The 27,236-nt window shown below is 42.5% G+C and overlaps 1 protein-coding gene, 1 non-coding gene and 1 pseudogene across 51 annotated transcripts in view; 1 reads left to right on the top strand and 2 right to left on the bottom strand.

Annotated features, from left to right (window-relative positions):
- DTNA (dystrobrevin alpha) overlaps positions 1 to 27,236 on the top strand; it is a 434,483-nt gene that overhangs the window by 294,344 nt on the left and 112,903 nt on the right. For all 50 annotated transcript variants that reach the window (XM_069568764.1, XM_069568760.1, XM_069568778.1 and 47 more), the window contains one exon: positions 2,478 to 2,558. In XM_069568764.1, the coding sequence (XP_069424865.1) occupies positions 2,478 to 2,558 (81 nt within the window). The remainder of the gene's footprint in view (positions 1 to 2,477; positions 2,559 to 27,236) is intronic.
- TRNAC-ACA (transfer RNA cysteine (anticodon ACA)) lies at positions 573 to 644 on the bottom strand. The gene has a single exon. It is a non-coding gene; the product is annotated as a tRNA-Cys (tRNA).
- On the bottom strand, positions 10,008 to 10,724 carry LOC138428254 (large ribosomal subunit protein uL1 pseudogene; annotated as a pseudogene).

The raw sequence follows: 27,236 nt of genomic DNA, 5'->3' as shown, positions 1-27,236 counted from the left end.
CCCCCACCTAAACTTTAAACTCTGCGATGACAAGGACTTTTGTACATAATCTCCAGATGCTAATAATGATCACAATAGCTGCGTCCCAATCTTTGAAAAATAAATTTTGTTAAGTGGCAGGGAAAGAAGATGATATGGTTTCAGAAGGGAAATCGAATGAAATGGATTGAAGTTACAGGGAGGCAAATGAAAGTCCAAATATAAAGAAGAAATGCCTGCCACTTATTGGTACTCAGCAGTGACATTGAAAACCCTTATAAGGATGTCCATTTGCTCTTAAGTGCTCACTATGTACCAGCTACAGAAAGCTCTGTAGCTGGTAAAGTTGATGCTGTTCTCCTCATTTTATACATGAAGAAATCAGAAGACAAGTAAAAACTTCTCAAAATTCATACAACTAGGAAGAGAAAGATTAGGGTTATTGACTATAAAACTCATAGTGAAAGTGACATCACTCAGTCGTGTCTGACTCTTTGTGACCCCATGGACTATAGCCTACCAGGCTCCTCCATTCATGGGATTTTCCAGGCAAGAATACTGGAGTGGATTGCCATTTCCTTCTCTAGGAGATCTTCCCAACCCAGGGATTGAACCCGGGTCTCCTGCATTGTAGGCAGACGCTTTACCATCTGAGCCACCAGGGAAGTTATATAAAGCTCATATATTGTCACTAAGTTTTAAAATTATCCCTATCATTGGAAGTAATCTTTTATGGCCATTGGCTAAATGCCCATCTTTTGAGAACACATTTAGGCAATTTTCTGCATTGGGTGAAAGTGAGCCCTCCCTCTTTGATCCTTAAAGCATTCAGCACCAATGAGTCTGTTTGTCAAGTAATAAACTCTCATAAGAATGAATGTTAATGAACTGTAATAGGAGTAATAGGTGATGTTGTTTAGTCATTAAATCATGTCCAACTCTTTGTGACCCCACAGACTGTAGCCCACCAAGCTCCTCTGTCCATGGGATTTCCCAGGCAACAATACTGGAGTGAGTTACCATTTCCTTCTCCAGAGGATCATCCCAATCCAAAGATCAAACTTGAGTCTCCTGTTATTTATAAATAAGTAAAGTTAAAAAAATCCTGCATACCGAGTGGTGCAGCCAAAAAAAAAAAATGTTTTTAATTATCAAAGTAGAGCCGTGTACCTTAATATCTGTTATGAACATAAACATGGGCTTGAAAGAAGCCAAATATTTAAAAGTAGAGACCAGACATTAGTTGAGCATCTATGTTTTAGAGACAGTCTAGAAAGGAGCCCCTCCAGAGGAGGGTGGGAGGATGGCCAGGAACTCAGGTGTCAATGGAACAAGCAGCCGCTCTACAAGGGCTGGTGAGGAGACCAGCCCAAGACCAGTAGAGGTTTGGGGGCAGAGCAGTGGGGAATGTTGTGGGGTAGGTAGGAGGGGAAGAGCCTGCAGAAGGGCTTGGATTCCGGGCAGAACTTTCAGCCCTGGTGCTGTGGGCATCGGGAGCCACGCCAGATTCTTGAGTAGAGAAGTGGGCTGAGGAAAGCAGTTCTAGAATATGGCGAACACGCTATGTCAGGGAGGAAACGGAGCCCACGGTGGCAGAAAGAATAGCGCTCGTCTTTATTCTCTTCATTTTTTTCTTTTCTAAAATTTATTTCAGTTGGTCTACAATGCTAATTTCTGCTGTATGGCAAAGTAATTTGGTTATACATATATATACATACTTTTCCATTATGATTTAACACAAAATATTGAATATAGTTCCTTGTGCTGTACAATAGGACCTTCTGTTTATCCATGCTATATATATACTAGTTTGCATCTGCTATTCCCAAACTCCCAGCTGATCCCTCCCTCACCCTGCTCCCTGGGCAACCACAAATCTACAACGGTGGTTGTTTTTAGAAAGGAGACTCCTCTGAGATTGACAGGAAGCTTTGTAGTATGGACACGAGTAACAATAATGATGTATGTGTGCCAAGTAGTGTTCCCAATGCTTTCGATTAATAGACACTCATTTATCCTTCAACAGTCCATGAGGTAAGTAGTAGTATTATTGTCAGTCCCATTTCCCAGATGAGAAAACAGAGGCCTCTAAAAGCAATTGGTCTGAAGGCACCAAGAGTGGATGCCCAATGTTCAGCCTATGCTCACCTCAGAGCCTGTGAGGTGTGTAATTAATCTAATCTGTAATTACAGATTACAGTGCATTAAAAATCATTATTTGATAATATTACTATCTGGTATCATCTAGCAGTTTAAGTCACAACGTGAGCCGACTATTCTCAGAAGTGGCAGACACAAACCCATGGACAGGATTGACAACCTGATGTCCCAGAACCTGAGGCATACGAGACAGACCTCAGGTCTTAAATTTCTATTCTAGTAAAGATGAAAGTCAAATTACATGTATGGGTTAGATCTGCAGTTATTTCGTTTATGACCCTGATCACTTCCTTTCCACATGCCAGCAGACCACATGTGTACCTTTTATCTATCCCCAGGGGCTCAAGACCTGGATCGTATCCGACTCTCCACCTATAGAACAGCATGCAAGCTGAGGTTTGTTCAGAAGAAATGCAATTGTAAGTATGCCGGTTCCTTGGGCCAGCTACCCCCATGAATCCTATAGTTTACATCTGTTACTTGGGCTAACTACTCCTGTGAATCCCATAGTTCACATCTGTTACTTGGTTTATTAAAAGTAGGCTTTCTTGCAAGTATGGATAAAAAAAGAAAAAAACTATGTTTATACAACAATAAGAGCTTATAATACAAAAATGGTAGAAAGACTTTTCCCAAACAATTCTGAATGACTCAACTGCTGAAGTATTGGAACAGATGAACCTCTGGATATGTATCCTGCCCTTGAAATGGTTTAAATCCGGATGGATGGGTTTTCTTTTCTCTAGCTCTGGTATTATAAGCTCCAAGCCCTCCAAATGGCTTCCAAGAACTTTGAGTGAAGTCACTCAGTCATGTTCGACTCTTTGCGACCCCATGGACCGTAGCCCACCAGGCTCCTCCATCCATGGAATTTTCTAGGCAAGAGTACTGGAGTGGGTTGCCACTTCCTTCTCCAGGGGACCTTAACTTTAGAAAATATCAACTATTAAGTCCTCCGTATGTTTTCTTTACAAATATAGGGAAATGTTTACAAGCTCCTGGAAAACATTCAAGTTTCTTTCTGAAACTACAAAAATGAGTCCTTTGTATCAGAGCATTCATTAACTACTTTTGCTTACATCAGACCATAGCAAGAGAAGAGACAATGATACTTAAAGAAACAAACTTGCTTTGACTTTTTCCCAAATTTTAACATGTAGCGGCAAGCTGGCTCATCCGTCAGTGAGCAGTTTCACTTTCCATGCCAGGTCAGTACTTCCATCAGATTATCACATTCATTTTCTCTTGAAAAATAGAGTGCTTCCAAGTTCATCTGTAGGAACTTACTCTTTTCTTTTTTGAAAACCGACTGCTATACAATTAATAACTGTTCTCATTTTCTAGTTAGTATTGCATGAATTTTAAAAATGAAAACCATAATATTCTCCTGCATACATAGACATAGTTCTTAAATACCTAGCATGGGCATTAGGCACTCGGTGAATGTGGAAACCAGCCACGTTTACATCTCTGCTCTCCTGGGATCTCTTAGCAAAATGCTTCTTATGGCCCTGGGGGGACCACCTCCAGCCCCAGGCTTCTTAGTTTACAGCTACAGGAATGCATCGGAGACATCTACTCCTCAGTTTGCTCATCTGCAGCTTCTTCCCCAGCTCTAGTAGCTAGAAATTGAGGGCTGAAATTTGGCTCAGGACAAGAAGGAAGAAAAAAACAGGTGGGTCAAATATCAAAGATGTGGTTTAGCTTGTTGTGCGTGCGTGCTCAGTCATGTCCAACTCTTTTGGGACCCCATGGAGTATAGCCCACCAGGGTCCTCTGTTCATAGGATTTCCCAGGCAAGAATACTGGAGTGGATTGCCATCTCCTCCTCCAGGGAATCTTCCCGACCCAGGGATTGGACCCACGTCTCCTGCATCTCTGCATTAGCAGGCTCATCACAGGAAGTTAAACCAGTTCCCCAAAATGCAATAAAAGAACACTGCAGATGCAGGAAGGAACCAGGCATTGTGCTTGCGGTCCTTCATGTTGATAAGTCATACATAAAAGCCCTTTCGGAGACTGGTGGTAAAGGACCAAGAAAATGCTCACACAAGAAAGCTTCCCCTCCCCCCTCAACCCCATCACCTATATGTAAGCAAAAGAAGGAATCTCTGTGATTTCAGCAATGAAAATAATGGAACCCTCTACCTTTTCCTCATTACCACTCCAATGGGCCTCAGTGTAGATGGAATTCTATCCTCATAAAGCTTTGCTACACAGAGCCTTCCTTAGGCTACTTTCAGTAGAGATGGGGAACTTGGTGGATCTGGCAAGAGGTGATCAGGGACCTCCCCTAAAGAAAGTGACAAAATCAATGTGTATTTTAGAAAAGAAATTGTCAGGTATTGAAGAAGAGTAAGGAAGTGCTGTGTATTGCCTTGGGTGTTATTGAATATTTTTGGTGCTTATCTTCTCTCATTCACCAAATTCAGGGCTCTTCACAGTAGGGTCAATTTTTTTATATGTTGTCTACATTTTACTTAAATTTCTGAGAACAAGACTGATGTTCAATAAATATTTCTCCTTGTCCATTTTGTATAAACTAGGCTATGAAATATTTTGCTGAAATTACATTAGATGCCAGAATAAAATATCTTGAGTGCTTTCCAAAGACTAATAAAAAGACAGTACAAAATGGTAAGGATAAACAAATACATAGCTAATTAAATAAATAAGGAAAAGTGAGAAAGGAAGGAAGAGAGGGAGGGGGGGGGAGGATGCTGAGAATAGCCCACTGTTCTGAAAAACTCCAAAGGAGAGGCCAGAAAACTGTGGCCTGTGGTCTGAATGTGGCTCAGCATCTATTTTGTATCAACCATGAACTAAGAATAGTTTTCACAGACGAGTATTTGATAATAGGGAACATTGATTCACAACTCCGACTAAGCATAATGTTATCCTCCCAAAATAATTCCATTCTTCTCGTTGCTTAAAAATTGGACCCAAGACTTCTTTGGCTGTCCAGTAATTAAGATTTCCCCTTCCAGTGTAGGGGTGGGTTCGATCCAGGGAACAGGAGCTAAGATCTCACATGCCTCGTGGGCAAAAAACCAAAATGTAAAACAGAAGTAATACTGTAATGAATTCAATAAAGACTTTAAAAAATAGTCCATATCAAAAAAAAAAAAACTTTTAAAAAGTGCACTCAATTACTGTGTTTTTAACTTCATAAGTAAAAACGTGGAAACTTGTTTTCTCTACTTAATATCTACACAGTATTACCATATAATACAGTGGTGCCTCTTAAAAAAAAATTTTACTAACCTCTGCTAGAAGAAAAGAGTTGTAAGAAACCCACTTTTAGCAGACTTGCTAATGTTAAGGAACAAACTAGTGGTTATCAGTGGGAAAGGGAAAGGGGTAAGAGGCAGTAAAAGGTTAAGAAGGTAAGAGATACAAACTATTAGGTATCAAATAAGATGCAAATAAATAAAATAAGCTTCAAGCTACATTGTACAACACAAGGAACACAGCCAGTATTTTATAATAACTATAGATGAAATGCGTGCTCAGTCGCTTCAGTACTGTCTGACTCTTTGCAGCCCCGTGGACTGTAGCCCACCAGGCTCCTCCATCCATGGGATACTCCAGGCAAGAACACTGGAGCGGGTCACCATTTCCTTCTCCAGAGGATCTTCCCGACCCAGGGATTGAACCCTGGTCTCCCACATTACAGGCAGACGCTTTAACCTCTGAGCCACCTGTGAATCACTCTATTGTACACTTGTAACTTATATAATATTGTACTGCAACTATATTTCAATACAAAAAAAAACGATTTTTTTTTTCAGGCAAAAGCTTCTTCTTTCCTTCAAATTTCTCCATAGGCTCTATTTTCCAACTCTGCTTCTTCCCTTTGCCATTCATCTTTGTACCTTGTCACACCCTCCCTCCCCTGCCATAACTAGCACATTTTCTAAAACAACAAAGAAAGGAATGTGTCCAAAAAAATAGGAAACAAAAATTGGCTATTTTATTTTCTAGGAGGACTGAAACAGAATGGGGACTATGATAATATTTCCAATACTCCTTGCTAATCAGCAGTCTTCTCTTTTGCTTCCAAGTATCCTGCTAAATTTCCACAAAATAAGTACCCTATATACCATTTACAAACATGTGAAAATGGCCACATCTCTGCCTTTATTTTGAACAAATAACCATCTTCTACTAGAAAATGATTTCCTCGGTCAGCGTTGACACAGTTAATGACCCAGATACCCTGTAATGTCAGCAGATCTTTTTTCAGAAATTACTCTGGAGTCAAGGAAACACGGCCTTAAGTTCATGAACAACAAAAGGCAACAGGAGAAATCAATGAGAAATCTCGAAGTCCTCCTGCTTAATAGTGAGAACAAAAAAGCAAGGAAACGAGATGATCCTCTCCCCGACACCCACAGCTGACACCGCACCTTCTTTAGTTCTGCTTACAGTCTGAATTTTCTATCACTCATATCAATTAAAATTGAATTAAAATTGTGTTTAAAAGAAAAAGAGGACAAAAGGTATACATTTGCCTCTGGACTTTCTCTGAACTTTTACTATCTTTCCTCTAGTTAATGAAACATTTTTTAAAAGTAAAGTTTCCTTCATTCAGATATCATTTAAAGTCAGAACACATGCTTTTCTCTATAACTTCTCTAAACTTCTTTCAGGATTTCTTGTGAACCAAAAAAATAGAGTTGTCTATTTACTGAAATGTTTCTCTACCACTGCAAAATTAACCCATAGAGTGCTATCTATGTCTTAGGTCCTGAATAAATACTCTCCTATGAATGAATGCTCAGAGGTTAAAGCACCTGCCTGCAATGCGGGGGACCTGGGTTTGATCCCTGGGTCAGGAAGATCCCCTGGAGAAGGAAATGGCAACCCACTCCAGTATTCTTGCCTGGAGAATCCCATGGATGGAGGAGCCTAGTGGGCTACAGTCCACGGGGTCGCAAAGAGTCGGACACGACTGAGCGAGTTCACTTTCACTTTATGAATGAATGAATGTGCCCACTAGATTCACTTTTCACCTGCCAAGTGACTAGTCTTAGGCTGCAGGAATAGCCTGCATTAACAAAGGCTAGTATCACACTCATTTTTCTTCAAGCTAGTGTATCAACATATTCCTCATCCTTGTGTCATATTTTTTGTTGTTGCTTTTTCTTTTGGCTGTGTGGCACATGGGATCTTAGTTCCCCAACCCAGAATCGTACCGGCACCCCCTGCATTGGCAGCAAAGTCTTAACCACTGGACCGCCAGGAAGCCCCTCTGCCTCATTGTTAAGTGTGTGGACTTCTGGTTGCCTGTGTCAGTTTTTATCTTTGCTTAACAAATGACCACACACTTAGCAACTGAGAACAACGTTTATAATCACCCAGTTTCTGTAGGTAGAAACCCAACCAGCATGGCGGGACTCTCAGCTCAGAGTCTCATGGGCTGACCTCAAGTGCTGGCTGAATCTGTGGTTGTCACCTTGGGGCTCCAGGTCCTCTTCCAGGAGAACTGACTGTTGGTGGAATTCACATCCTTATGGGTGAAGGACTGAGATCCTTGTTTGTTGCTGACTGTCAGCTGGGGACTGCTCTCAGTACCTAAAGGCAAGTCACGTTCTTGCCACATGGCTCCCCATAACCATTCAGAGTGTGAATATCTGCTTCTTTATCCACGTTTCTCTCTGGCTCTCTCCTCTGTGACCAACTAGGGGGGAAAAAAAAAAAAAAACCTCTCTGCTCTTAAAGGACTCATGTGCTAGGTCACGCCCACCCAGATACTCTCTCTATCTCAAGACAACTGATTTGGAACTTCAGTTACATCTGCAGTTACCCAGAGCAGTACCTGGATTAGTGTTTAATGGAATAACTGGGACTAGGTGTCTGTCCTTGACGTGCCAGGAACGTTGGGGTGGGGCCAAGCAGGGCATCCTAGGATTCTGCCTACCACATTGCCCAAAGTTTAAAGAAAAAACACAGGCAAGAGAAATAGCACCCCCTCCAAAAGATATGTGTTTAAAAGAGAAAGATAGGGACTTCTCTGGTGGTCCAGTGGTTACGACTTCACCCTCCAATGCAGGGGCTGCTAATTTGATCCCTCATTGGGGAGTTAAGATCCCACATGCCTCGTGGCCAAAAGCTAAATCATAAAACAGAAAAAATACTGCAATGGATTCAATAAAGACTTTTTAAATGGTCCCCAGAAAAAATCATTTAGAAAGAAGAGATAGAAGGACTCGCTCCACTCAAAGAGCCAGAAGGAAGAGCAGGAATATTCACAGGGAAATAAGTGACAGAGCTCAAACCCTTGGAGCAAACGTATCTTTGTATTCTTCCAAATGTGTTTGATATACACTTTCATTCCTGACGTTGAGTCATTCTAGACACTTGTTTAGAACAAAGACAAATGGATCGCACTAGAATACAATGTTCCCCCAAAATTTCCTGTAGGGAAGTCGGGGTGACAGCAGGACATAAGCAAGCCCATTAAAGATGCCCGTGCACCAGGCGATGGGACACTGCTTCCCTCTGGGCATGCTGCAGCAGTGGCAAAAATGTCTCCCCTTAATCAGGCAAATTTCTGGTAGAGAAAAGCTGTGATTTTAAAGCCTTGATGCTTCTGATGTGGGTTTAATTAAGGCTACTTCTTCCCATTAATTGCCTTTAAGCTCTTAAAGACCCACAGCTTAGGTTACTTGATAGTATTTTTATTTTTAGAGAATGCTGGAAACTTGGTCTGCTCAAGCTGCTATCACTGCATATGCAACCTGTGAAGTAAGCTGACACCTGTAGTCTTGTTTCCAAACATCTGGATGTAACATCCATCAGCGTCCTTCTCTCCTGCTTCTTCTTTATGCCAGGAAGCTATGCCAACTAAGCACTTTCACTCTCACAGTTTAGGAAAGAGCATCATCTTAAATGCCGCAGTCAGCTGGGAAGGAGTGGTATGTAAGGAGGAATATCTTTTCAAGTTTCTCCACCCCCAACTAAAGGAGGCCAGAGAGAGATTCAGTGACCTTCCCTTAGTGATCTGCCAAGCTCTGTTCCTGGGAGCCTGCGGTATCAGCCCAGGGCCAATCAGCAGAGTGATGAAGCAATACCCAGGGGGTGTTCTCCCACAGCCCGCTCCCAGGATCCCTGGGCTCAGGAAACACAGAGGAAACAAAGACAGGAAAACAGGGGTGGAAGACTGACTCCTCCCACATAACACCTGTGATTATGCAGGAAAGTCCTTCCTGACACCCTTGATTTCCTCTCAGTGAAGCTTTGTTGGCATTTTGTCACGATTGTTAACAAACATTTCAGACATTTATTCATTCATTCAACAAATAGGGGCTGAGATTTACTGGGCTCCAAGCATCATGCTTGGGCTTCCCTGGTAGTTCAGTGGTAAATAATCAACCTGCAATGCAGGAAATGGTGTGTTCAATCCCTAGGTGGGGACGATCCCCTGGAGAAGGAAAAGGCAACCCACTCCAGTATTTTTGCCTGGAAAATTCCATGAATAGAGGAGCTTGGTGGGCTATAGTACATGGGGTCACAAAGAGTAGGACATGACTGAGCAACTAAACAACAACAAGCATTATGTTTAGACCATGGGTGGCGAGGGGAGTCTGGTAATTTTCCTTCATGTACAAATTTAGTATTAGAATAACCTGAAGTTTCGAATAAATAAATAGGATGTCTATTTATAAACACATTTAAAACCTATTTATAGGACACATCCTATTTATTCAGAGTTTCTGAGTCTGTGGATATCAAATATAGATATACCCTAAAACTTTGCTATTAGGTTGGTGCAAAAGTAATTGCAGTTTTACATTGTTGAACTTTGCCATTTGGTACTGGAATACACTCCTAAATAAGGATGGTTATGTTATACATCATTTTATTTTATTTTTTTTTTTTGATGGTTTAGTATGGTTTATTAAGCTGTGCCTTAGTACAGACGCTGGGGCTTGCCCATGGTGCTCTTAATGTACAAGGCCCTGACGTTCTGCCAATTTTTCTTGAGCAATGATACCAGGAAGTTGACAGCTAAGTGGGTGTTGTACACAAGCTCATCATCTGTCATCTTCACGTGGCCAACAGCCACTGCCAGACACAGCACCTTCTTCATCTGGAACTTGATCATGGACTTCACTTCATCAACTTTGGCCACCATGTTCTCATTGTGGGTCAGCAAGGAAGGGAACTTGCCAGCCTTGTTCAGGCCTGGGCCCAGGATTCAGGGAATCTGCTTGATCAGAGACTCTGAAGCCAAAAAGGCATCATATTTCTTGGCCAGCTTCTTGACCAGTTTCTTATTCTTGTTGAGTTAATTCAGTACCTCAGTGTCCATGTGGGGGATATCCACAGCCTTGGCCTCATCACAATGCTGCTGGTCCCCCAAGACACACACGGAGAACTTGGGGAGAGGAGTGGACTTAAGCCTGACGGTGCCCGAGAAACATTTGTCCTTCTGAAGGTCATAGTTCTTCAGGCTGATCTGAAGCTCCACCATCTCCAAAAACTTTCTGCACTTGATCTGGTTCCCGTGCAGGACTTCCCGCACCGCCTCGCAGAGGGTGTCGCCGGAGACTTTGCTGCTCATAGTTCCCTACGCCACGATAACCGGAAAAGCTGTTATACATCATTTTAATCCACATTTCTCACTTTATGTTTTTTGCTAATGACTCATTAGTTGCTGTTTATTTTAGAATAGGGAAGTGATGTTAGACAAAAGGTAAATTTGAGCAATTTTCTTATTCAAGTTCAAAATGGATTGTAAAGCAGTGGAGGCAACTCACAACATCAACAAGGCACTTGGCCCAGGAACTGCTAATGAACATACAGGGCGCTGATGGTCAAGAAGTTTTGCAAAGGAAACAAGAGCTTGAAAATGAGGAGTGCAGTGGCCGGCCATCGAAAGTTTACGATGACCGACTGAGAGCCATCATCAAAGCTGATTCTCTGATAACAACATGAGAAGTTGACCAAGAACTCAATGTCAGCCATTCTATGGTCATTTGAAGCAAATTGGAAATGTGAAAAAGCTTGATAAGTGGGTGCCTCATGACCCAAATGAAAATTAAAGAAAAAAAAAATCGTCTTTATGAAGTGTTGTCTTCTCTTATTCTACGCAACAACCAGAAACCATTTCTCAATCAGTTTGTGATATGTGATGAAAAGTGGATTTTATACTATAGCCAGCAATGACCAGTTCAGCAGCTGAACCAAGAAGAAGCTCCAAAGCACTTTCCAAAGCCAAATTTCCACCCCAAAAAAGTTCATGGTCACTCTTTGGTGGTCTGCTACCCGTCTGATCCACTACAGCTTTCTGAATCCCAGTGAAACCATTATATCTGAGAATTACGCTCAGCAAATCAATGAGATGCACTGAAAACTGCAATACTTGCAGCCAGCATTGGTGAACAGAATGGGCCCAATTCTTCTCCATGACAATGCCCAACTGAGCATCGCACAACCAGCGCTTCAAAAGTTGAACTACTTGGGGAATGAAGTTTTGCCTCATCCACCATATTTACCTGACCTCTTGCCAACCAACTATCACTTCTTCAAGCATCTCAACAACTTTTTAACAGGGAAAATGCTTCCACAACCAGCAGGAAGCAGAAAATGCTTTCCAAAATTTCACTGAATCCTGGAATAAACCAACTATAGGAATAAACCAACTTATTTCTCATTGGCAGAAATGTGTTTGTTGTAATGGTTCCTATTTTGATTAATAAAGATGCATTTGAATGTAGTTATAATGATTTAAAATTTACAATCTGAAATTGCAATTACATTTGCACCAACCTAATATAATAAACCTATATCTAGCCTATTGGTCCCCTGAGCAAATTGCTGTTTTCTGAAGGAAAAAAAAAAAAATATATATATATATATATATATATATATATATATATATCTTATACATTTGGTGATTAAAAGAAACCAAGTGTATCTATAGCTACTGAAATGGATTAAGTCTGTAGCTATTTTTATTCTTTCATGATGCTGGACTAAGACTTCTGTTTTACCTCCTTTTCCATCAGGAATTGCGAAGTTCTGTTTGATCCCAGTGAGGAGTACATGATACAAGAGATGCTGAGTAGCTTCTCTTGGGAAAATACCAAGTGAAATCATATTACTGGGAATTCAATTTCTAACTTCCAAATACTAGCAGAAATTGAAATTCGCTCAGTCCTGTTACACTCTTTACAACCCCTTGGACTGTAGCCCACCAAGCTCCTCTGTCAATTGGATTTCCTAGGCAAGAATACTGGAGTGGCTTGCCATTCCCTTCTCCAGAGGATCTTTCCAACCCAGGGATCAAACCTACATCTCCTGCATTGCAGGCAGATTCTTTACTGTCTGAGCCACCAAAGAAGCCCAAATATTAGCCGAGTGCCCTGATAAACAAGTCACTGTCCCATAATATCTGCCAAGACTTGTCATCAAGATGCAATCTTGAGGACCCCAGGCCTGCTGCAAAGCTGAGAACAGTGACACCAGCCCTCAATTTTTGGCTTCCCAGGTGGTGATAGTGGTGAAGGACCTGCCTGCTAATGCAGGAAATATAAGAGACATGGGTTCAGTCTCTTGGTTGGGAAGATCCCCTGGAGGAGGGCATGGCGACCCACTCCAGTATTGCCTGAAGAATCCCATGACAGAGGAGCCTGGCAGGCTACAGTCCATGGGGTCACAAAGAGTAAAAAATGACTGAAGGGACTTAGCACGCCCTCAATTAACTTAGTTTCTCAGAAAAATAATGAACTTCAGTGTAAGGTTAAGTACAATTCATTTCAAATTCAACACTGATGAATAAGATAGTGATGTTATATCGTGGAGAAGATTACCTCGAGGAAACTTTGCATGATGGAACAGAATCTACTTAGAAAGTGGTCATAATCATCATTTTGTTCTCATTTATTATTCCGGGAGGGTCCAATCAGTGATGGGTAGGGACTTGGCTAGACTTGCTTTAGCGTGTATTTCCCCAGGAAGCAGACTCCACAGTAAGACTCTCGTGGAAGCAGTTGGTTTGGAGAGTGAACCCAAAGAACGAGGAAGGAAAGCGGATAGACAGTGCAGGCACTGCTGAGGAACGCTGTGAAATGTCCGAACTATCCACCCGAGGTGAAAAGGAGGAGGCACCAATCCAGTTACTCTGTCCTGTATTGGCCAAGGGTGGCCCACGGGCCGGAGGTAATGCCCTCGAGCGTCTGGGTTGCCCTGTGCGCATGTCAGGTGGGGTCTGCTATTTGTGCTAGAATTTAGCTGCTGCTGCTAAGTTGCTTCAGTCTTCTCCGACTCTGTGCGACCCCATAGACAACTCTGTGCAACCCACCAGGCTCCCCTGTCCCTGGGATTCTCCAGGCAAGAACACTGGAGTGGGTTGCCATTTCCTTCTCCAATGCATGAAAGTGAAAAGTGAAAGCGAAGTCGCTCGGTCGCGTCCGACTCTTCGAGACCCCATGGACTGCAGCCCACCAGGCTCCTCTGTCCATGGGATTTTCCAGGCAAGAGTACTGGAATGGGTTGCCATTGCCTTCTCCGGGAACTTCGGAGCCTAAGGCAGTGCTGTCTGGTTGCAGCTGCACCAAGCTGGTCAAAGTCTGTGTCGTGATGGTCACTCCTGCAGGGGCTGGAGAAAAAGAAATGGAGACAATATTTTGAAAAGATACAAAAGAGTAGTGCAAAGCATCACTGCTGTGTACCTTGACTCTCTGCTTTACAGATTTTCTCATCGGTATTTTCCATTGATTTTTAAAGATTTTTCTTTTTTAACAAAAGGTAACTTCTCATTTCTTGACCTAACTCAGGACACCTATAAGTAATCTGTACTACTGATGAGCTATCCAGAGCTCTCCTCACCCTACGTGAGGAGCTCTCCTAACCCATCTTCCAAATAACTGGTCATACACTAGGACACTGGGTTAGAGCTGTTTTCTAAATGGGTGTGTGTGAGTGTGGGTGTGCCACTCAGTTGTGTCTGACTCTATACGATCCCATGGATTGTCTCCTCTATCCATGGAATTCTCCAGGCAAGAATACTGGAAAGGGTTGCCTTTTCCTTCTCCAGTTCTAAATGGTTGATGAAGTTCATTTTCTGCCTTCCGCTCCAATACTGACTCTCATCCTCCAAAGACAATTAATTATATGTTTAGACAGGACAGAGTGCAAAAAAAAAAAAAGAAAAAAAGAAAAGCAGTGGTCCCCAACTAATTTCCGCTTCCGCAGTCCTCCACATCCCTGTCTGCTTTGTCTATTAGCCTTCATCTTGGCGGAATAAGCAGGTGATGCAGGATCGCTGAGAGCAACAGCCAGCAGGGGAAAGTAGAAGACAGTTCCTCAGGCTTGCCAGCCCATGGATGCTCTTTCTCTGGAAATGCGGCTTCTGGTATCTAGTATGCTTGGCCACCTGCTCAAGTCATAGAATATAAGGAGTAATAAGGGTACTGTGAAAACCATGCTTAAGGAATCTCACTGAGCTTTCTTCGAATATTGAAATAAAGGGAGAACTTCTCAGGATTATATGTAGCATCTGGCAAACAGGAGGTGTTCTACCCTACTCCACTCACCAGGCATCATCAACCAGGCTTTAACAAGGTATTATGCAAATTGTTGTTGTTCAGTCTCTCAGTCGTGTCCGACTCTGTGACCTCATGGACTGCAGCACGCCAGTCTTCTCTGTCCTTTACCATCTCCCAGAGCTTGCTCAAATCCATGTCCATCGAGTCGGTGATGCCATCCAACCATCTCATCCTCTGCTATCCCAGCATCAAGGTCTTTTCTAACGAGTCAGCTCTTCGCATCAAGTGGCCAAAGTATTGGAGCTTCAGCTTCAGCATCGGTCCTTCCAGTGGATATTCAAGGTTGATTTCCTTCAGGATTGACTGGTTTGATCTCCTTACAAAGATAACCAAGAAATAGTTGTCCATGTTGTCCATTTGCTTATGGTTTAGGGCTATGATTCTTCAGCTTTTCTCTCTGTGTATAGATTGACTGGTTTGATCTCCTTGCAGTCCAAGGGACTCTCAAGAGTCTTCTCTGATACCACAGTTCAAAAGCATCAGTTCTTCAGCACTCAGCTTTCTTTGTGGTCCACCTCTCACATCCATACATAACTACTGGAAACCATAGCTTTGACTAGTCGGACCTTTCTCAGCAAAGTAATATCTCTGCTTATTAAATATGGGCTTCCCGGCTGCCTCAGTAGTAAAGAATCCACCTCCAAGCAAGAGATATGGGTTCAATCCCTGGGTCAGGAAGATCCTCTGGAGAAGGAAACAGCAACCCACTCCAGTATTCTTGCCTGGAAAATCCCATGGATAGAAGAGTCCAGTGGGCTACAGTCCATGGGGTCACAAAAGAGTCAGACATGACTTAGTGACTAAATGATAACAACAGTCTTTGGGAGAATCTGATGAAACCCAGAAACTTTTCCTCCCATGACCCTAACCATAAAATTTACTTCATCATTTCCGAGTCTCTCCTCTCCCCTAAAGTCCAATCAAGAGCTTATTTAAAAAGTGTCGGGAATAACTGTCCATTAATGACTGCAGAGTGTCATAAATGTTCTAATAGATTGTGAATGTGTCTGGGAGCAAAAAGGGAGAGAGTAATTCCACCTGAAGGTATCAGAAGTGGTTTCCTCAGGGCACATAAGTGCATGACATCTTGAAAGACAGTAGACTGAAGACTATGCCCGATGAAGGGAGAGGGCTGAGTAAAGGCTCATACGAGGAAGGCAGGGGCACATTCCAGAACTGCGGGGCATTCCATATGGCTGAAGCGCAGGACTCTTGGGAGAAGCTAGAGACTAGTAGGAGCTGAGGACAAAGATGACAAGACTCAAGTCCGAACTTTGCTTTTCACCCTTCGAAGCTTGAGTTTCCCCACTAGACAACAGAGGATGGCATGAGCAGAACTGAGCCTTAAGACATTTCTCAGAACAGACGGAAAAGGGCAGAGACTGGGGTGAGACAAGTGAGAAGGCATGCTATAATAATCTACGTAGAAGGCAATAAAAGCCCAAAATACAGCAGTAGAATGAAGAAGCCTATGCAGAGTTATCTAGTGAAATCTAAAATGACTACCCAGAGGGGAGAGGAGATACTAGGTTCTCTTACTTCTAAGATGATTAAATATATTCTGAACAAAGTTAATGCTTGCAGTGAGAAATTAGTTATTGTTCAGATCTTTCTTTTCATTTACCTCCTCATTATTTTCACAATCCTTGGTACAATACTTTGAAAAATAATAGGCTTAATAAATGCCTGTTCAATTGAACTTAGTTAAATTTAATTTACAGTATGACATCTATTAAGCCAATGATTATTATACCTCATTTTGAATAATGCTGCAAGTCTACAAACACAATTTAAGGAAAACTGAATACTTTTTCCTAATAGGCAATTGGTTTTATACCAAAAATATATTGTGGGCCTTTCCCTGATGCTCTGTTATATCATCCACCTTAACCAGGAAATTAAAGTGAAACTAAAATGTTATGTTTGTAAGAAATGATGGTTCTCCCCAAGGATCCTTAACAAAGGGAACCATCTTGGTGATAAAAGCATGTGTTGGGAGCCAGGAAGGGGTTGAGTTTGGAAGCATAAAATATTTGGTGAGCTACTCAGGTATTGTTTAGATTCATATTTTAGAAAGGTATATAGCTCATGGCTCACTAATGGACATCAAGTCTGAAAATTGTCTTTTTCTAACATTTTCTTTCTGAACTCAGTGTCTGACTAATGTGAGTGATGGCTAATATGTTCAATGTAATCACATCAAAACACATTTGTTGACCTTGGCAAAGCATACCACTTAGCTGAGTTCCTCCCTAACAACTTTTTAAACACTGTCTGTCATGATCAAAGACCTAAATAAAGGCATACAAATAAATTATTTATTTGAAAAATGTTAACTGGCTAATTTGCACATGGCTTTCTCCACCTCAGTGTTCCTGGGATTCCCATGATACTTTAAAATGAATTCATCTGACTCAAATAAGCATCCGTTTTCTCTTCTTTCTGTCTCTCATCTAACTCCATCCTTTAACTCTTGCTCCAAGGCAGTGGTTCTCAAGCTTCCTTGTCTTTCAAAATAACCTTCAGTTCAGTTCAGTTCAGTCGCTCAGTCATGTCTGACTCTTTGCAACCCCATGAATCGCAGCACGCCAGGCCTCCCTATCCATCACCAACTCCTGGAGTTCACTCAGATTCACGTCCATCAAGTCAGTGATGCCATCCAGCCATCTCATCCTCTGTCGTCCCCTTCTCCTCCTGCCCCCAATCCCTCCCAGCATCAGAGTCTTTTCCAATGAGTCAACTCTTCACAGGAGGTGGCCAAAGTACTGGAGTTTCAGCTTTAGCATCATTCCTTCCAAAGAAATCCCAGGGCTGATTTCCTTCAGAATGGACTGGTTGGATCTCCTTGCTGCTGCTGCTGCTGCTGCTAAGTCGCTTCAGTCGTGTCCAACTCTGTACGACCACATGGACAGCAGTCCACCAGGCTCCACCATCCCTGGGATTCTCCAGGCAAGAACACTGGAGTGGGTTGCCATTTCCTCCTCCAATGCATGAAAGTGAAAGTGAAGTCGCTCAGTCATGTCCGACTCTTCGCAACCCCATGGACTGCAGCCCACCAGGCTCCTCCGTCCATGGGATTTTCCAGGCAAGAGTACTGGAGTGGGATCTCCTTAGGAGCTGCTTAAACATGGGTGTGGGTGCCCTCGCCATGCTCCAGGTCTGTGGAATCAGAGAACACACTTGAGACCCACTCACTGGGTCTCAAGATCGCCTCTGGTTTTCACTGCTGGACTGGTTGGCTATAGCTAGGGATCTGAATTAGCTGACATGGTAGTTGGAAAATGAAACTCAGCATTAAGCTTTGCAGGATACATTCTCAGTCTCTCCATTTACTAACTAAAAATTAGAGAAGTCTTATACACTGGGCAAGAGAAAAGGTTACAAAGGAATAGACCCTGCTTTCCAGTAAACCCCAGCACAAACTCCGCTGACCCAGTCAGGTCAAAACAAGATCCAGTTACACCAGTTCACTCAGTGCTCTCTGCCACTGGGCCCTTGCTGGTTTTCTTCCCGGCCCCTCCCCTCAACCTCATCCCCATGTATTCGTATGCTGCTGTGATTTAGGAACCAGCTTGAGCCCTGCTTCCTCCCCCTCTAAAATCTTTCCAAAGTCTCCAGCCCACAGTAGTATCCCAGTACGTTGAGTTCTAGGAGTGTTTTTTTTTTTTTAATCTGCTCTATGAATATAGACTTTTGATAACATAGTGTCTCTTATAGAGCTTCAGTTAGGCCTTCTGAATGTGTCTCTCCCATGGGAATTACAAGCTCTTTTATAGCCAGAGTCTCATTGTGTTAAATCACCAGTCACATTAAACATGGGATGTGCTGTAGAATCTTTAAAGTTTCCAGGGGGGTCTAACTTCTTTCAAAAATACCATTGTTGTGTTTCAGTCACTAAGTCATGTCTGACTCTGCGACTCTGTGGACAGCAGCATGCCAGCCTCCTCTGTCCTCCACTACCTCTCGGACTTTGCTCAAACTCATGTCCGTTGAGCCAGTGATGCCATCCAAACATCTCATCCTCTGTCACCCCCTTCTCTTTTTGCCTTCAATATTTCACAGCACCAGGGTCTTTTCCAGTCAGGTGGCTCTTCGCATCAGGTGGCCAAAGTACTGGAGTTTCAGCTTCAGCAACAGTCCTTGCAATGAGTATTCAGGGTTGTTTTCCTTTAGGATTGACTGGTTTGATCTCCTTACAGTCCAATGAACTCTCGAGTCTTCTCTATGGATTCTCATTTCTTGCTTCGTTTTCCAACTCCATTTGTATAAGCATATGGCAGTCTTTCTCCATATGTCAATGCCTGCACGTACAATAGATGTGTGGTAAATAGTGATACATTGACATTTTTTCTCATGAGCTGATGCTCTCTTAATTTCAGTGTAAATATTTGATCTGAAAGTGAACTAAACTAGTCATCACTGTGATACAGTCTCCCATGGGATTTTATAACATCATATCAGTTAAGAGGAAAACACATGCAATTATAGGGGGGAAATGTTTGTATTAAGGGACAAATAACTTTATAACTGACAGAGTGGAGCAAAGAATTGAAAGAATCTGGGGAGGATTTTTATAATTCCATTTGAATGTGACTGTAAATTTTAATACCTCTTTTCTCTCAAAAATAAGAGTAATGCATATATATATATGTATATAGTGCTTTACATTTTTTACTGTTTTCCATCTTTGTTATTCTCGGGACTTACAAGGTAAGAATGGTATTATTATTCTTATTGTACAAATGAAGAAAGACTTGAGTCCAAATCTACTAGGTCTGTTTTTTTTCATTATAAGAAAAAAATAGATTGTTGTTGTATACTTAATGCACTTGTTTGTTACGTATCTCTATTCTTCACTACCTACAAGTTCTATATGATCAAGGACTTGCCTGTCTTGTTCACGCTAATTCTAGAACCCAGAACAGAGCTGCCACATAATAAGGGCTGAATAAATAATTAATGTATGAAGGAAGTTTTATTCTCTGGAGTAGAAGGCTCAGGAAGAAGGCTCATCAGTGGCTTGGGGCCCTGAGTTTGAAGAGGACCCTGAATTCATTCCTGGCACTTGCAAGGGGATATGTTTCTTTCCTCACCTCCTCACACCCCACCCCTCTGGCAGCCTGAATCACACATGAAACTCCTTAAAAGCATTTTTACTTAAAGTCTACTTGGCATTTAAAACCCTGAATGCAACGTGCCATTTCAGAGCTAGAGAGGGAAAAGACGATGCAAGCTCAGGTGTGTGCATGTTTCCGTGCTAAGGGAATCTGAATTTATTGGACAACTAAAACAATGAGTCTGCATAATTAGCTTTTCTACGAGCATATTCTCAGGATCTGCTATATGAATGAACACAATTTGGCGCTCCAAATCTACAATATAAACTAGGCAGAAATACCACCTGAACTTGGTGCTCATAATTGGGAGAGTGTGATTACAAGGGGAAATTCATGCTGGGAATTTTCCTGAAGGTCAGGAAATTTAGGTCCAGGGAGGGGAGAGTTGGATGAATTTTCAGCAGAAACAACTGATCTCTTTTGCAGTGGGACTGTATGAGTAAATTAACAGCAGAACTCTCCCTGTTTCACCTACATGTCTCAGAGGTGGGAAAACAAGTCATAACAAACCCTCAGATAACAGTCACCATCACTTTAAGTATCAGTGGCAAGGGTGCTTGGGGGCTGAGAGAGCATGTGTATTGCTGTGCACACATATACACATATGCTGTCTATACACTAGAGGATATATATATATATTCCCAATGGCATATCGACAGACTACATTCAATTCCCAGCCTGCAATTTCCTTTTCTCCTAATTAAGAAAGCACAGCATAATGCAATGAGTGACCTTCTTGTAGATATAAATCTCTAGCCTTTCTAAAACAGTGCATGAACTTAAAGGAAAACACACAATATAAAAGCTGTGAGTGTAAATTTTATTCAGGGTCTTAACTGAGGACTATAGTCCAGGACACAGGTCTGAGGAATTGCTCCAAATACGTAGTATGGATATATATTATATATCCACATATCCGTATATTAAATATATTGTTGTTATTTAGCCACTCAGTCGTGTCTGACTCTTTTGTGACTCCATGGACTATAGCCCACTAGGCTCCTCTGTCCATGGGATTTTCTGGGCGAGACTACTGGAGTGGTTTTCCAGTTCCTCCTCCAGGGGTTCTTCCCCATCCAAGGATCAAGCCCTAGTCTCCTAGTCTTTTGGACTGCAGGTGAATTCTTTACTGCTGAGCCACTGGGGAAACCCATATGAATATATATTAATTCATATATTGTGTATTACATATTGTTCATATATATGTGAATTTTTTGCTGGAAAATACATGATGTCAAGCATACGTTGGGTAAAAGATTACTGTTAGTCACATAAAACAGATATCTCAAGTTAATGATTTTAGTGTGTTTCTGTGGATGGGAAGGTGCAAGAATCTTGGGTCATTGAAATTCTTCCTGAGATATGCATCTTAACTATCTAGGTGCCCACTTATCCAAAACACAGAATGCCTCATCTTGTATTTGATGCTGCAAGGCGTATTGTCAGTGGCTGATTCCAGTGGGTTGCGACTTAATCCTCGTAAAACTGGATGATGAGTAGCAGACGGTCTTTGTTCTCTTTTTGTTCACAGACATAATTATAGAAATCATTCTTGGACTGCATGAACTAATTGATAGTTTCCAGCTTCTTGTAACGTACCTCACACCTATTAGAACTTAGGAGGCTGTCTTGATGCCAAAGGACTGAGAAGTAGAGACCGAGAGCCAACTTCTCCTCCTTTAACATGAATACAAACTGCTTGGGGAGGTTGTTACAATGCAGATTCTGATTTTCCAGTCCTGAGATGGGGACCTGAGGGTCTGCATTTCTAACAAGCCTAGTGTCTTGCAACTCCTGGGTCTGCATCACGCGGGAGCTATTTTACAGATTTGTAGGTGAGTCCAATGTGCAGGCCCCGTCAGAACCACCACTGCAAATTAACCGAGGTGAAGTCACTAGGAAATGATGGTTATTGACCCTCCCCTGCTGCAAGGCCTTTGAGAGCCTTCTAAAGGTTTATCAGTCAGTGATCATCAGAATCACCTGGAGAGCTTTGTCAAAACCTTTTCCCATCCTCCTAAGTTTTGGAATCAGTAAGTGGTGGACTCTGGGCTTGGGAATTTTGAGATTTATTTCATGAGCTGTCTCTTGATTTTCCTATCCTTGATATACCCTCTCATATTTTACCCTATTTATATGATTCTCTTTATGTTAATCAAGTTTATGACATTGGCTATTTCTATCTAGACCCAGGTTCAATCCCTAAGTTGAGAAGATTTACTGGAGAAGGAAATGGCAACCCACTCTAGTATTCTTGCCTGGAGAATTTCATGGACAGAGGAGCCTGGGGGGTAGGGGGGTGGGGCAGCTACAGTCCACGGGGTCGCAAAGAGTTGGACACGACTCAGCAACTAAACAGCAAAATTGAAACTTTGTCTATTTCCATTTATTTATAAAGACAAACTGTGAGGATTTAATATAAATGTATGAAATTAACGTATATTAGTTTTAAGATTCTGTGAAGTACTAAATACTACTTTTAAGAATACATTTTGTTTATTCTTGACATGGTTAATGTTAAATAAATAATCTCACTGTGCAAACTGATGCCTTATCTAGTATGTTAGCATGAACTGGATGCAGTTACATAGATGAGGAAACCCCACTTCTAATCACTTGTGTAATAGCAGGTGTCTTATGATGGACAGTTGAAGCTCGATGGGTATTTAATAAAGTGTGCACAGTGCCACCTAGTGTCTTACAGTCATCACTGCATGACTTAAATAAATTCCTCATTTTCTAAAATGATTTGATAGCTCAACGGTAAGTAGCATGTTTACACAACTGCAGACATTTAAAGGGGCTTCCCAGGTGGCTCAGTGGTAAAGAATCCGCCTGCCAATGCAGGAGGTGCTGGAGACACAGGTTTGATCCCTGGGTCAGGAAGATCCCCTGGAGGAGGGCATGGCAACTGACTCCAGTATTGTTGCCTGGGAAATCCCATGGACAGAGGAGTCTGGAGGGCTACAGTCCATGAAGTCAAAGAGAGTCAAACATGACTGAGCCACTGAGCAGGGGCACAAGAAGACCTTTGAAACAGAGCTTCTGACTAACTTCCTGCTGCTGCTGCTGCTAAGTCACTTCAGTCGTGTCCGACTCTGTGCGACCCCATAGACGGCAGCCCACCAGGCTCCGCCGTCCCTGGGATTCTCCAGGCAAGAACACTGGAGTGGGTTGCCATTTCCTTCTCCAATGCATGAAAGTGAAGCCACTCAGTCGTGTCTGACCCTCAGCGACCCCATGGACTGCAGCCTTCCAGGCTCCTCTGTCCATAGGATTTTCCAGGCAAGAGTACTGGAGTGGGGTGCCATTGCCTTCTCCATACTAACTTCTAATGACTGTCAACTTAGCACATTTCTTTTTTTAATTTAAATTTATTTATTTTAATTGGAGGCTAATTACTTTACAATATTGTATTGGTTTTGCCATACATCAACATGAATCCGCCACAGGTGTACACGTGTTCCCCATCCTGAACCCCCCTCCCACCTCCCTCCCCGTACCATCTCTCTGGGTCATCCCAGTGCAACAGCCCCGAGCATCCTGTATCCTGCATCAAACCTGGACTGGCAATTCGTTTCTCAATGTTCTTATTTAATTAAGCAAAAGGCGTGTGATACTTATCTTTTTTCAATAATAATTAACAGATATTGAATGCTTATTATGCACTAAGCACTATGTGAACTGCTTTACATGGGTTATCTTCTTTGTTTCCCACAATGACCCACATTTTACAGATGAGGAAACTGAGGCTTAAGGACATTAAGTGACTTGCTCAAGGTATGATAGATAGCTGGTATAAAAGTCTGACAGAAACCCAGCCAACTGCCCAAGGACCCGTACCACTCTGCGCTGTGATCTGAACCTCTTAAAGTAGTTACCGATAAAATAACGTTTCCAAAAAACCCATAGGAAGAAGGCCTTTATGTATGAAAGAGACCTCACAAGGTCTCTAATTATAGTGAAATCCACTCAAACTCCACTAACTCAGGATATATAACAGCCAGACTGAAAAGCCGCCTGCTTTTGTGGCCAAGACGTGTAGTTTGTGCTTCTTTTATGTCACCTACACAGTGGTGGTGGTTTAGTTGCTAAGTCGTGTCTGACTCTTGCAACCTCAAGGACTGTAGGTCCCTAGGCTCCTCTGTCCATGGACTTCTCCAGGCAAGAATACCGGAGTGGGTTGCCACTTCCTTCTCTAGGGGATCTTTCTGACCCAGAGATCAAACCCATGTCTCCCGCATCATAGGCAGATTCTTTTCTGCTGAGCCACCAGGGAAGCCATCACCTACAGAATGTATGCCAAAAATTATCTGTTAATTAGTTTACTGAATTTGGAGTACTGGGCTGAAACTTAGGTTTGGATTCATAGGAAATTTTCTAAATTAATAATAGGATATTACCGCTGCAGATCAGAAGTTGTTTAACACTAATAGCTATCATTTCTTAAGTATCTATTATGTGCCAAGCCCTGTGGTCAGCCCTTTGTATACCTTTTCTCTTTTATCCTCAGCACAACTCCCTCTGAGTGGTATTAGTTTCCTCATTTCTAAAAAAAGAATAATGAAATGTATGCATGCATGCTAAATCGCTTCAGTTGTGTCTGACATTTTGCTACCCTAAGGACTGTAGCCTGCTAGTCTCCTCTGTCCATGGGATTCTCCAGGCAAGAAGACTGGAGTGAGTTGCTATGCCCTCCTCCAGGGGGTCTTCCCAACCCAGGGATCGAACCCACATCTCTTGCATCTCCTGCACTGGCAGGTGGGTTCTTTACCACCAGTACCACCTATGTAAAGCCCAATAAAATGTACTGAGGTGAAATAACTTGCCCACAGTTTCACAGTTGTTAGTGGAGCCAGGAGTAAAACCTCAGTCTTTGTGATGGCAAAATCTGTATCCTTTCCACTCTGCCACTCCTAGAAAATAAGTACATATAACATGCATGATTACAGTCTTTCTGTGGACTGCCACCCCCTGTGCAAAAATGCCAGAGTGCCTTACTGGGATAACACAGTAGGTTCTAGCGACTCCCCATTGCATGCCTGTCCATCTTTGTTCCCTTCTTTCCTCATTGTCAGAAATGATATTTTTAAGCTGCATTACTGATCATGTCACTGTGCTATTTAAAACCCATGTCTCAGCATCCAGACCAGAATCATTATTGCAGCCGTAGTGCTTCTCCACCTTATCTTGGTCCAGTTGCCTCTTCACGACCATATAGTAATCTGGTTTTGTGCCTGGCACCCTGTCTGTCACAGTAAGTCATGATTTCTGATTATCTGCACGGTTGTGAGGCAGGTCTGAATCCCCACCAGACCGTTAGCCCCTGAGGCAGGAACCGTATCTTTATAGCTTGCCATCGAGTCCCTAAGACTTGCCACAGTGCTGGGCACATAATTATGAAAACTAGCTTTCTTTCAGTCGCATGTAACTAGCCCCACATTCAGAATTAGCATTTTATTTTTCCTTATTTAGTGCTCTTAAATGTGTGAAAAACACAAATATGAAGCATTTTTTTATTGAAGGATAATTGCTTTACAGAATTGTGTTGTTTTCTGTCAAACCTGAACATGAATCAGCCATAGGTATACATAGATCCCCTCCCTTTTGAACCTCCCTCCCATGTCCCTCCCCATCCCACCCCTCTAGGCTGATACAGAGCCCCTGTTTGGGTTTCCTGAGCCATACAGCAAATTCCCATTGGCTATCTGTATTACATATGGTAATGTAAGTTTCCATGTTGAACATATTTACTTTGAATAACTTTCACATGATTCCTAGATGTTTTGTCTATAATTATAGGATGCTATTATTTCCTGTGTTATATTCCCTATTCCGAGTGTTTTCAGGCATCATCCCATTTTACCTTCATAGCAATCATCAGAGAGGAAGTACTATTACAGCCCCACCTTTCTAAGATAAGATTCAAGGAAGTCAAGTAACTTGACTGATGCTATACCTAAGATTGGGGCTTCCCCAGTGGCTCAGCAGTAAAGAATCCCCTTGCAATGCAGGAGCCACGGGAAATGTGATCCCAGGGTCAGGAAGATCCCCTGGAGGAGGACATGGCAACCCACTCCACTATTCTTGCCTGAAGAATCCCATGGACAGAGGAGCCTGGTGGGCTATAGTTCACAGAGTCACAAAGAGTCAGATATGACTGAAGCGACTGAGCAGGCATGCATACCTAAGATTGAATCCAATGCTTGTATGATTCTTCATGTTGATATTTCATGATTACACCTATCGCATCTTTAGCAATCAAATGCATCCGTAGCCTGTTTCTCTATTGTCATTTCCGTGTCATTCGCTCAGCCAATAGGTATTCATTAAGCTCCTATGATGTATGAGGCCCTGTGACAGTGCTTGGGATATGAATGGTTATCACGACAGGCAGTCTTTTTCTGTGGCATGTACAATGCAGAGAGGGAAACGGGACCAACTTATCTGTACATAGAGTCCACTAAATACTGTGATGGGAAAGAACAGGGTTCTAAAGCGGCATGTATGGTGAGTACCAAACCTGGAGGCAGGGGTCCAGAAAGACATCCTTGAGGAAGTGGGATTGACATTGAGTTATGGTGGATGAAATATAGATGAGAAGTAAATGAGGCCAGGTCAGAAACAACTTTGCAAGACATGTTGAAGAGTGTGGATTTCAAATGAATGGAAAGTTTACTGAAGGACTTCCAGCATCATACAAGTGCCATGTCAGATTTGCAGTTCAGAAATATCGCTCTGACTCCAGTGTATAGCAAGGATTGGGATGGAGAAAGGAGATAGACAAAATAACTGACTTAACCAGTGAGAGCTAGTGGTCACCGCAGTGGATGATGGAGTTGTGTGATGGGGATAAGGGTCCATGAAAACAGAGGCATTAAAGTGACACTGATGAGATAGATTCATAGGACTTGGTCGCTGAGAGCACGGAAGATATGGGACCCAGGGAGGAAATGCAGGCTCTCACAGGGGCAAGAGTTGGTGTCATTCACTAGAGAAGGGAACCCTAGAGGAAATGGGTTTGGAAGAGAAAAGATAGGCTGGACAAGCAAAGGCTCAATTGCCTGAAGAACCTCCCTTTGGTCTGTTGGTCACTTGCATACATCTGTGTTCTTCCGCTTCTGGGAATCCTAGAGCCTTCTTCTGCCCTGACAGAGTCTCCCCAGGAGAGACCTAGGTATGTAGACTATCCCTCCACCAGCTGCCATTTCTCTTTCTTGCCTTGCAGCCATCTCCTTCCTATGCTCAAGTTCAGAGTCCATATTCCTCTTCTCCAATGCCTGTTTCTTGTGATCCATAGTCAGGATCCAGATCAGAATGGCTCAGTAGCCCACTCCTTACCTGGGGACACACAAGAGCCAGGACGATGGGCCAGATCTCATCATCATGGCTGTCTTTGTATCCTGTACCTGGATATCCCCAA

Source organism: Ovis canadensis, chromosome 23 (genome assembly GCF_042477335.2).
Source record: "Ovis canadensis isolate MfBH-ARS-UI-01 breed Bighorn chromosome 23, ARS-UI_OviCan_v2, whole genome shotgun sequence".
NCBI classification, from domain to species: domain Eukaryota; kingdom Metazoa; phylum Chordata; class Mammalia; order Artiodactyla; family Bovidae; genus Ovis; species Ovis canadensis.
This window is presented reverse-complemented; position numbering and strand designations above follow the sequence as displayed.